At 40.1% G+C, this 12,194-nt stretch overlaps 2 protein-coding genes across 2 annotated transcripts in view; one reads left to right on the forward strand and one right to left on the reverse strand.

The window, feature by feature from the left end:
* The window catches only part of ABCB7 (ATP binding cassette subfamily B member 7), a 172,968-nt gene that overhangs the window by 61,736 nt on the left and 99,038 nt on the right, over positions 1–12,194 (reverse strand). Inside the window, exons 2-3 of the mRNA XM_055393959.2 lie at positions 4,279–4,356; positions 2,013–2,099 (exon numbers count right to left, since the gene is read on the reverse strand). Of these exons, the coding sequence (XP_055249934.2) occupies positions 2,013–2,099; positions 4,279–4,356 (165 nt within the window). The remainder of the gene's footprint in view (positions 1–2,012; positions 2,100–4,278; positions 4,357–12,194) is intronic.
* Positions 6,436–8,842, forward strand: LOC148773339 (uncharacterized). The gene is made up of 3 exons (XM_088833855.1): positions 6,436–6,575; positions 6,703–7,291; positions 7,742–8,842. Exons 1-3 carry the CDS (start codon positions 6,436–6,438, stop codon positions 8,840–8,842), a joined length of 1,830 nt encoding a protein of 609 aa, XP_088689981.1.

Here is a 12,194-nt window from a genome sequence, read left to right on the forward strand (position 1 = left end):
TTTTCCCGTGGTCATGTTTGGATGTGAGAGTTGGACTGTGAAGAAAGCTGATCGCCGAAGAATTGATGCTTTTGAACTGTGGCGCTGGAGAAGATTCTTGAGAGTCCCTTGGACTGCAAGGAGATCCAACTAGTCCATTCTAAAGGACATCAATCCTGGGTGTTCATTGGAAGGACTGATGCTAAAGCTGAAACTCCAATACTTTGGCCACCTCATGCGATGAGTTGACTCACTGGAAAAGACTCTGATGCTAGAAAAGTTTGGGGGTGGCAGGAGAAGGGGATGACAGAGAATGAGATGGCTGGATGGCATCACCGACTCTGTGGACATGAGTTTGAGTGAACTCCAGGAGTCGGTGATGGACAGGGAGGCCTGGCGTGCTGTGATTCATGGGATCGCGGAGAGTCAGACACGACTGAGCGACTGAACTGAACTGAACTGAATAATCTCACATTATAGTAAAAGCAGGTACTATTTACTGAACATTTCCCGTGACAGGCATTATTCAAGAGCTTTAAATGGTGTGAATCATTCAGATTCCCTTTGCTTTGTTATCATCCCCATTTTAAAGATGAAGAAACTGATACATACAGAGATTAAGTAACTTGCTCAAAGTCTTTCCAGTAGGAAGATTTGAGCCAAGATTCAAATCTAGGCAGTCTCCACAGTTCAGGCTCTTAAGTAAAACTCCCTACCGCCTCTTCCAACATGAGTTTGAACAAGCTCTGGGAGACAGTGAAGGACAGGGGAGCCTGTCGAGCTGCAGTCTATGGGGTTGCAGAGTCAGACACAACCTAGTGAATGATCAACAACAATATCACTGCCTCTTTTCTGGTGTGCCTTCATGCTTTATTGTTCTCTGATTACTTTTAGCTAATGAGGCTAAAGTAACACAAAGATGGCAGGGAACAGAGGAAAAAGAGACCAAATATAAAGATTGACAATGAGTTTTGCTTTGCTTTTATTTTATTGGAGAATAAAGAATCTATCTTGAAGTCTACATTGCTTGAGTCTAAGAGACATGACTGCTTTTCCTGCATTATTCAACATATTTTTGGTATGTTTAGAGCATTACTTATAAACTATCCTTAAGAGGCCTTGCTGACAATCCTGAAAGCTTCTATTTCATAATGTTCTAAAGACAATCAGGACAAATGTTAATATGTAAAAATGGGACAGAAACATGAATGTGATGTGTTTTAAATTCTGTGAGAGAAGCTACATGGGGGATTAAAGAAACAGGGAGAAAAGCACTGGAAAGGTTTCCTTACCAATCACCTCCCACCAAAAAAATGCTAAAATTTATTTACCTCTCTGAAATTTAGAGAACGCTTTTACATAAAATTTGTTCACTTGCCACTAACCCTGAAAATATCATTTCTCCTTAGAGATACCATGTATATACTTGTTGGATGAAGTTAGAGGAAGAAAATAAAGGCAAACTTAGAGAAAGAAGGTCAGATGGAGAATTGTATAACAGTACTCCAATGACAGTTCAACTCACTTAGAAAAAGCGTAGTCCAATTTCAATCTTTTGATTTCAGTGACCCTACTGTTTAATCTTGTCTGTATAATGATAATGATAAAGAATATGGATAATTAAATAAATGGATCTGGTAAATGGAGTATTTACCATGAAGCTAGGGGACATTATAGAATCTTTCTAAACCCAAGAATATAGAAGGGAAAATACTATCATTAACACACACACATACTACTTGTAAGAGCTAAACGTAATTTATCTCATAAGGATAGATGATGACAAATAACCTCAACAAATACTACTTAAAATAAAGAACTAAAATGTTTAGGTTGGTAACTAACTTTTTATTTTTTAGTCAATCATGACATTTTTTGTCTTAAGCCTGAGAAAAACTCATCTACATAACCATATGGTTTTGTATTAGAAAATCTGCATTACATGAGTCAATCAAAATATTCTGGAATATGACAATTATAGCTATCTTCCAATCAGCTATAAGAATTTTCAGGTACTTGTTATTGTCTCTTACCCCTTCTTTTGGATCTGTGTGGAGTCCTCCTCCTGCATGACCATGCCAACATGTCCTCTTTTCTATCAGTGGCCATGCCTGAAGAACCTAGTTGAAGATAATACCAAGCCATCTATTAGCTATTAAAGAATCTCAGATCGTTAAAAATTTGACTTAGGCAGTCTAATCTGATGAATGTCCCCCCAACAAATTCAGAGGCATAGCTTTGAGCCTAGCATAGTTAAGTAAAATACCTTCATAATAAGCTTACAGATACACTTACACAAAGAATATTGAGATATAACAAATTACTCATACAGAAGTTACTTTCTCTAAATAGTTTTTAATATTTAAAAGATTTAACTTGTAATGTATTTCTAGTTGATTTATACCAGCTTTCTTATTGTCATTTGCTACTAAGTACTGTGTAATTTTTAACTCATCACTAGCAAGTATATAATACAGTTAATTAACTATCCCACTTGCTTTCCGTGTGTATAACATTTTTACTTTATAATTCAATATAGTTGATTTTATATAACTCATTCTTATTATTTTGACTTGCATATATATATATATATAGAAACAAAGTATCTTTAACTATGTCACAGTCTATATTATGTTACAGTAATTTGTATAAATCTTTTGTTTTTACTCCTACATGGTAAATTTCTTAAGATTAGGGACAGTCTCTCACATCCTTGTATCTCCTATGGCCCATACCACCCTGTCTTGCAGATGGGCTTGTTGAATTAGTTTATAAAACAAAGCTACCTACAAATGTCTCAACTAGTCTTGAAAATACCCAAACATCTTACCTTTTATAATTTTTTAAAAAGTCCTAGATTACTACTCAGTTTAAATAAACAAAAATTAAATCATTTGGAAAATATATAATAGTTGAAAAGATAGTAAAGATTAAGCTTTTTAAAATTTTAGGCTTGCTAATTTGAAAGTGTTTCCTCAAAGAAATACTTAATAAAGTACATGGATACAATAATGCTTCTTCAGTAGCCATAATAATAATTAGTGAACAAGGGCATAGTTCTTTACAGTCACAACTGTGTATCAATACAGAATCCTAAGAGTATTTCATAGCTCAGGGCCAAGTTATGAAAGTGGAATTACAGAAATCAAAAGTACCTTCTTGTTCTCATCAGTTGAGACCTAAAAAGTAATTGCCATAAATGGGTCATTGATTTTTGGATCAACAATCGTAAAGCATTTTTAAAGGAAAAACATCAAAAAGTAATATTTACTGTGACAATGTCATTTTGTGACATTTTTTTCCCTTTAAAAGACTAATAAGTTATTTCAAGGGGTCTGGAAAATAACTCACAAGATAATGTGGTCATCAACAAAGCAAAATATTTTATATATTTATAAAATATAAATAAACAGTGGTGTCATAAACAATGAGAAGATGAAGCACATTCTCCCTTAACTTAAAACTTTAATAATGGAAAACCTAATTTATTTCTACAACTTCTACATAAATTAGAACAATGCCTTGTACCTTAATGGGAAATAACTGTTAAACAGAAAGAAAAAATAAAGGAAGTATAATACTCAGGAGGCAGACTGTCTTCTAATTTTCTTGTCTTTCTATCTTAAGAGATTTATTTGTCTCATTTTAAAGCACAGAATTTTTAAAAGTGTCTTTCACTTACATTAGCAATGAAAATCAACCCTCATTAACATGCAAACTCAGCATTACCTATCCCATGGACTCTAATAAGCTTAGAGTCCTTTGATATTCCGTTATGTGAACATTTTCTAAGGTAAAAAGAAACTTGACTCACTTAAAAAAATGTACAGCATTCCATACATCACATACAAATTACCAGGATAAATTTAAGCATCAACTAGCTGCCATTACATTTATAAAAGTTTTCTAAGGTGTACTAGGATGAACCAGAGGGATGGGATGGGGAGGGAGGTGGGAGAGGGGGTTCAAGATGGGGAACACATGTACACCCAGGGCAGATTCATGTCAATGTATGGCAAAACCAATACAACAATGTAATTAGCCTCCAATTAAAATAAATAAAAATTAAAAAATTTTTAAAAAATGTTCAAATATATCTCTCAGGGGTAGAAAAATAGCAAGATTTCTTTCTCCATTTCCAGTAGCAGAAGTATACCTTGTTATTCATCTTGCCAGTATTTAGAAAAAAAAATAAAAAGGAAAATTATTTGAAAAATATGTAATATAAATTAGAAAATGCTCAAAGGGCTTACACATTTTTCCTAGCTAGATGTAGAACAAATGTCTGCTTCATCTTACCCTTGTAGCATCTAATAACTCTCTTGAATTGCCTTTTCCTAGTCTCCGCCATGTAGTATGTCTTAATAACTCTGAGATCTGCAGAAGAGAATAAAAAAAGAGGTCAGAAATTTCAGAGTGGACAGTTAATATTCAAATATTTCTTTTATTCCAGGTACCATACTGTGCTTAGTCGCTCAGTCATGTCCAACTCTTTATGACCCCAAGTACTATAGCCTACCAGGTTCCTCTGTCCATGGGGATTACTGTTCATAAACATGCATAAACTAAAACCATAGCCAATATGAGAAAGATGCTTGTAATACATATCTAAAACGGAAAAAAATATGTGGTCCAGATATAAAGTAAATAATATTACCCACTGAAAGTATCAAATTGTACTTCCCATTTACCCTCTTTCCCCCTAGGTTTCTCTTTGATTCTGAAAGCCTGTGAAGTCTTCAACCCCATTTCTTTCTTAAATGGTTTCTCTGCTCTTTTCAAACACTCCTCCCTTTACTGCACTTTATTATGTGCTCCTTCTTTAGTCTTAATTCTGAATGCTAAATTTAGATTTTTGTCAAGGTTTATAACCAGGTGATGGACTCTTGGGCCAATCTGTTGTGTTGATAATATTCCAAAAGTGGAGTTGAAAGCAGAAAAAAAACAAGACATCTCTAAAATGGAAATACATCCTTCTAAAATGCACCATTAATTTAGTGAAGAAAAATTTGCATCTTAGGTTAAGAATCTCCCGAAAAGCAGGTAATACGTGGGCTTTCCCTAAGCTACAAATGAGTTGTAGAAATGATTAATGTTTTCATATAAAAGTCAATGCTCACCCGGGGAACTCATGTACACCCAGGGCAGATTCATGTCAATGTATGACAAAACCAACCAATATAATATTGTAAAATAATCAGCCTCCAATAAAAAAAAATTCAATGCTGTACACTGCAAAAGAGCAAAAATTAAATCAACCAAACAAACAACCTCCATACACACACAAAAAAAGCTAACCAAATTACTGAGAAAATTAACTCAGTTGCTTTCTAGAATGTAACAAGTGTGAGCAGTTTCTGTTTATGTATACTTGTAAATAGGGGCTTCCCAGGTAAAGAATCTGCCTGCCAATGCAGGACATGCAAGAGAAAATGTTCAACCCCTGGGTCAGGAAGATCCCCTGGAGGAGGGCATGGCTACCCGCTACAGTATTCTTGCCTGGAAAATTCCACAGACAGAGCAGCTTGGCAAGCTACAGTCCAGGGGGTCACAAAGAGTCGGACACAACTGAGCACATACTTATAAATATATAGGCATTCCCTAAATTATAAAAATTTCAAAAATACTAAAAGCTATTTGCACTGGCTTGCCAAGCCCAAGCTCCTACAACATACAATGTACCCTCAAATCTCTACAAGACTTCTATTGTCAATGATGCCTTTCTGCTGCTTATGTCAATTGTACTTCTTACAGCTTTTCACCATGCTAAGACCTCAAACAAGCTTTAATCCCTCATTTTCCTATTTTTCATAAACCCCCAATTCAAGTAACTATAAATCAAGTATGATATCGCACATGTTTACATATGCATATACAATTTAATCTTCTTTGCCTTTCAAAATTTGCCTCGTTATCTCATGATGACTATCTATCTTCTTCATTCTCTCTCAAAACACTGCTTCTGTATTGCCAATAGGTAAAAGATAAATGTTGGTGATACACTCAAATTAACAACAAAAACATACTTTCTAAAGTGACATTAGTCAGAATAAAGAAAAATTAAGTAAGGCCCTGAAAGTACCCATAAAATCTAAGTAAGGCCCTGAATGTACCCACAAAATCCCTTCAAATTTTCTAGCTATCTCTTTATCCTTCTCTAATCAAACCATATTTCCCTTATGCATCAGGATTCAAAGTAAATAATTTTTAAATGTCCATATTCACAACGAACTTCATACTAAGATAGCATTGTAAAATTATGAACTATTTCAGGCAAATAAAAAGCACAGAAAATAATGAATACAGACATGAAGGTGCCCGCAGCACAGGCTGCCTTGCAGGCAAGTTCGCAGCAATTCCGGTCGTTTGTGCCACCACAGAGGCTCATAGAGGCAGACGTTGAGCTAAAGAAGGGAGGCTCATAGAGGCAGACATCAAGCTAGAGAGGCCTGGAAAATGAATTCTTCTGGAAACAACGAAAATTTTGAGGGCAGTACCTCCAGACCTTTCTTCTATGTGCCGCTCATGGCCCAGCAGCCTCGCCTAGGTCCCTGGTACCAGAATCCTGTCTATAATCCAGCCTCCATTCCTGGGGCAGGAGACGTGGACTCTTAGTTTCCCGACCAGGGGTTGAACCAGTGCTCTCAGCAGTGAAGCACGGAGTCCTAACCACTGGACTGCCCAGGAATTCCCTGAATTATGTTCTTCTGTATGGGCTGATTTTGGTTTCACAAGTGGAAGTCTGTATTTTCCATGTCCTGTGTTGCTCATTGAGCATCCTACCTTCCTCATCCTTCAGTCGCTGTTACCCACTACTCTTGACCAAAGATCCATGGTCCCAGTGTTTTATAACATGGCACAGTTCCAACAATATGGTGGCTGCTGGAAAGAAATGAAAACAAAAGACACACAAACAGAAGCTGAACCTCAGCAGGCTGAAAATCTGGATAAAAAGCAAGATGTGAACTCAGAAGGCAACAGCCATGACATGCGAGTGGTGACCAGTATCCCTGAGAATGTGGCTGAAGAGGAAGAGGTGGAGAGCAATGGCCACCCTGAGGGAGGTATTCCCTCACCTACCTGGTTGGCTCAGGTCAACAAAGTAGATGAGGGCATCCAGGGTGACGTGGGTCAGTGCCATGATGCACAGCCTGGGTCATCATCAGAAAGCAGTGAAGGACCGTGGTGGGACTATCGGGACCTCTTTGAGTCTGTTGATGATGATGATGATTTTGATTCTGAGAGTTATGAGGAGTTCATTCCCCACCTCTCAATGTCGCTTGTTCCCCTGCCAAATGAAGTAGGTGAGGGCATACAGCTCAGGGAATATCCCCACCAAACATCCTCCAGAGGTGACACTCACATCCTCCGTGAAGAGTGTCATTATACCGCCCCTCATGCCACCCTGTACAGAGTGGATAAGGGTATCCAGGGGGAGATGAGAGGAGCAGCAGAGCAGATGGAGAATGGGTACCAGGGTGAAGATGAACACGTAGGTGAGTCTCACAATGACTGTGGGCAGCACAGTTCATCCCCTACCTGGTTGACCCTGCTCAGCAGAGTAGATGAGGCCATCCAGGGTGACATTGTTCAGTGCTGTGATAAACAGAATGAACCATCGTCCGAAAGCAGTGAAGGACCATGGTGGGAGTATGGGGATCTCGTTGAATTTGATGATGGTGACTATTCTGGAAGTCATGAGCAGTGTTTTTATTCCCCTATACTGTTCCCTGCCTCCCTGCAAAATGAAGGAAGGGAGGACATACAATTGGAGAGAGACCCCCAGCAAATACCATCTGGAGGTGATGATCATATCCTCCATGAGGGGTGTCGGTATTCCTCCCCACCTTCTACTCTGCATAGAGTGGATGTGGGCATCCAGTGGGAAATGAGAGAGGCAGCAGAGCCAACGGAGAGTGGGTACCAGGATGAAGATGAGTATGAATATGAAAGTGAGGTAGAGAATAACTGTGAGGGGCACGGTTCCTTCCCTTCCTGGTTGACCCAGCTCACCAAAGTGGATGAGGGCATGCAGTGTGACATGAGAAATGCAGCAAAGCAGACTGAGTGTAGGGACCAGGATAAACATGATTATGAAGGTGAGGAAGAGGACAGTAACTATGAGGGGCAGGGTTCCTTCCCTTCCTGGTTGGCCCAGGTCAACAAAGTGGATGAGGGCATCCAGTGCAACATGAGTTGCTATGAAGCCCAGGTAGAGAAATCTCCCCAGCAATTGCCCTCCAGGGGGGAAGAGACAGCATTAGATAGCAAAACCAAGGGACCATGGAAAAAAACAGTTAGAAACAGGAAATTAGGTGTGGATAAAGATGAAGTGATCTTAAATGATGAGATTGAGGAGGTATATAATGAGAACTTGAAAAGGTGTGCAAAAGTTAAAAAGACTGTGAAAGGCAGGAAGCTGAAAGACACGAGCAGCTTCTTAAATGCTAAGACAGCCTATCTGTTGAAGAAAACTACTGTCTTGACCGTTGTGCTTCCTGAGGATTCAGAAGACTCTGAGTTGGAAGAGGAAGGTGACATGGATGAGGCAGAATGCCTCCTTGAAGAAGTGAATCCACAGGGCTCTCTGACATCTTCCAAAGGAAGGTCTTATCATGAGGCTGGAAGGATAATCAGGATGCCACCTAAGAGCTCTGTCCCTTCTCGACTTGTGGTGTGGCCCACCAGAAATAAGTGCAAATTATTACAAGTTTGTGGTGAATGTGAGTGTGTCCCTGCAGTTTATCAGTGGAAACGACAGGATGGCTGTGAAAGCACTGGTGTCAGGCTCCGAAGCAGACCCACCATGACCAACAAGGAGGGACTGCAGTCCAGGAAAGCCTCTCACACATCACTGGAGTGATTACTGAAGCATAGACTCTGCAGGCAGCTACAGTCCAGTGGAAGACCAATACCCTTGCAGCCAGAAGCCCTGGAGTCAAGGCACTGCTCTGCCTCTTACCCAGATACTGACTAACAGTTGCAAGGTGGCTTCCTCATCTATCGCCTAGAGATCATGACCTGACTTTAACAGCGTGGTATGAGAATGAATTAAAAGTGAAATCATTTCTAAAAAAAAAAAAAAATAATGAATACAATATGTATTCACTACCCCACCTAAGAAATAACAGATAAGACGCTGAAACAAGATGGCGGAGGAATGGGACAGCGAGACCACTTTCTCCCCCACAAATTCATAAAAAGAACATTTGAACACTGAGTAAAGTCCACAAAACAACTTCTGAATGCTGGCAGAGGACATCAGGCACCCAGAAAAGCAACCCATTCTCTTCAAAAGAAGGTAGGAAAAACCATAAAAGATAAAAAGAGAGACAAAAGAAGTAGGGACAGAGCTCCGTCCTGGGAAGGGAGGCATAAAAAAAGAGAGAAGTTTCCGAACACCAGGAAACATTCTCACAGGCGAGTCTGTGGCAAGCCTTGGAACCTCAGAGGACAACACAACCGGGAGAAAAAGAAATAAATAAGCCTCACAACTTACGAGTCCAAAGGTAACTCCCAGCAGAGAGGCAGAGCAGACGCCCTCATCCGCCATTAACAAGCGGGGCCTGGGCAGGGAGGAGCCAGCTGAACTTCTTAGAGAGAGGACCGGGCCTGAATGCCGCGAGGGCAGTCTGGGGGAGCTGACTGGAGAAAGCAGAGCAGACTGTGGGGTAGCTACCCCGCAAAAAGGTGAAAAGCCCTAACTTAAGACTCTGCTAGCCCCGCTCACAGAACAAAAGACTGAGCAGAGCTAGACGGCTGTGGATGGCCCATCCCCCATTGAGACAAGCAGGGGAGGGCAGTCAGAGCCAGGAGGGGGCAATCGCGGTCCCAGAGAGGCATCCGATACCAATCTGCAGGCAGGCTTCAGTGTTAACCAAGACTTTTTGTGTTTCTGGCTGGTTAACATCCGCCTGAGAAGGTGCGCTGGTTGTATACACAGAAAACTGAGCGGGAGGGACTGGGGAGGTGGTAAGTTGCAGCAACTGCAATTGCCAAACACCTGGTCAATTGAGCTGCTCGGTCTGGGGGAGGCACAAAACGCAGGCCCAACCAAGTCTGCCCCTTTCTGGAGTACCTGAGTACCTGAACCTGAGTGGCTTAGACCTGGGACGTGCATGCAACCCAGCACCGGCCTCAGACAGTTATCAGCAGAGCAACTCAGAGCCTGTGCAGTGTAGACTGGGACAGCACACACGCCATGAGTGGGGGCAAACCCAGTGTGGCCGGGACACTGCGAATACTCCCCACAGACGCCAGAGATATTTTTCTGCAGTGTTCCTCCCTTCCCAGAACAGGACTGAACAAGTGAGCTTTAAAAAGTGTCCACCACCACCCCCTACTGTCAGGGCGGAAATTAAACACTGAAGAGACCAGCAAACAGAAGCTAAAACAGAGGGAACCACCTTGGAAGTGACTATACAGGTTGTCCAAAGTCACTCCAAACCAATTAACATCTCATAACTCATTACAAGTCACTTCATTGCACTCCAGAGAGAAGAAATCCAGCTCCACCCATCAGAACACTGACACAAGCTTCCCTAACCAGGGAACCTTGACAAGCCACCCGTCCAACCTCACCCATAGCAAGGAAACTCCACAATAAAGAGAACACCACAAACTGCCAGAAGACAGAAAGGCCACCCCAAACACAGCAATATAAGCAAGAGGAAGAGGCAGAGAAATACCCAGCAAATAAAGGAACAGGATAAGTGCCCATCAACCCAAACAAAAGAGGAAGAGATAGGGAATCTACCTGATAAAGAATTCCAAGTAATGATAGTGAAACTGATCCAAATTGGAGTTACAGATAAATAATCTGGACACGAGGATTGAGAAGATGCAAGAAAGGTTTAATAAGGATCTAGAAGAAATAAAAAAGAGTCAATATACACTGAATAATGTAACAGATGATATCAAAAACACTCTGGAGGGAACCAACAGTAGAATAACAGAGGCAGAAGATAGAATAAGTGAGTTAGAAGATAGAATGGTAGTAATAAATGAAGCAGAGAGGAAAAAAGAAAAACAAGTTAAAAGAAATGAGGACAATCTCAGAGAACTCTGGGACAATTTTAAACGCCCCAATATCTGAATCAGAGGAGTCCCAGAAGAAGACAAGAAGAAAGATTATGAGAAAATACTTGAGGAGATAATAGTTGAAAATTTCCCTAAAATGGGGAAGGAAATAATCACCCAAGTTCAAGAATCCCAGAGAGTCCCAAACAGGATATACCCAAAGCGAAATACCCCAAGACACATTTTAATCCAATTAACAAAGATCAAACACACAGAACAAATATTAAAAGCAGCAAGGGAAAAGCAACAAATAACACACAAAGGGATCCCGATAAGGATAACAGCTGACCTTTCAATAGAAATTCTTCAGGCCAGCAGGGAATGGCAGGGCATACTTAAAGTGATGAAAGAAAATAACCTACAGCCCAGATTACTGTACCCAGCAAGGATCTCAATCAAGTATGAAGGTGAAATCAAAAGCTTAACAGACAAGCAAAAGCTGAGAGAATTCAGCATTACCAAACCAGCTCTCCAACAAATGCTAAAGGACTTCTCTAGACAGGAAACACAGAATGAATGTATAAACTCGAAACCAAAACAATAAAGAAAATGGCAACAGGATCATACTTATCAATAATTACCTTAAACATAAATGGGTTGAATGCCCCAACCAAAGGACAAAGACTGGCTGAATGGATACAAAAACAAGACCCCCATATATGTTGTCTACAAGAGACCCACCTCAAAACGACGGACACATACAGACTGAAAGTGAAGGGCTGGAAAAAGATATTCCACTCAAATAGAGGCCAAAAGAAAGCAGGAGTAGCAATACTCATATCAGATAAAATAGACTTTAAGACAAAGGCTGTGAAAAGAGACAATGAAGGACACTACATAATGATCAAAGGCTCAATCCAAGAAGATATAACAAATATAAATATATATGCACCCAACATAGGAGCACCACAATATGTGAGACTAATACTAACAAGTATGAAAGGGGAAATCAACAATAACACAATAATAGTGGGAGACTTTAATACCCCACTCACACCTATGGATAGATCAACTAAACAGAAAATTATCAAGGAAACACAAAAGTTAAATGATACAATCGACCAATTAGACCTAATAGATATCTATAGGACATTTCACCCCAAAATAATGAATTTCACCTTCTTCTCAAGTGCACA

The sequence above is a fragment of the Moschus berezovskii genome, chromosome X (assembly GCF_049115385.1).
Source record: "Moschus berezovskii isolate FMDL1 chromosome X, NW_MosBer_1.0, whole genome shotgun sequence".
In the NCBI taxonomy this organism is placed as follows: domain Eukaryota; kingdom Metazoa; phylum Chordata; class Mammalia; order Artiodactyla; family Moschidae; genus Moschus; species Moschus berezovskii.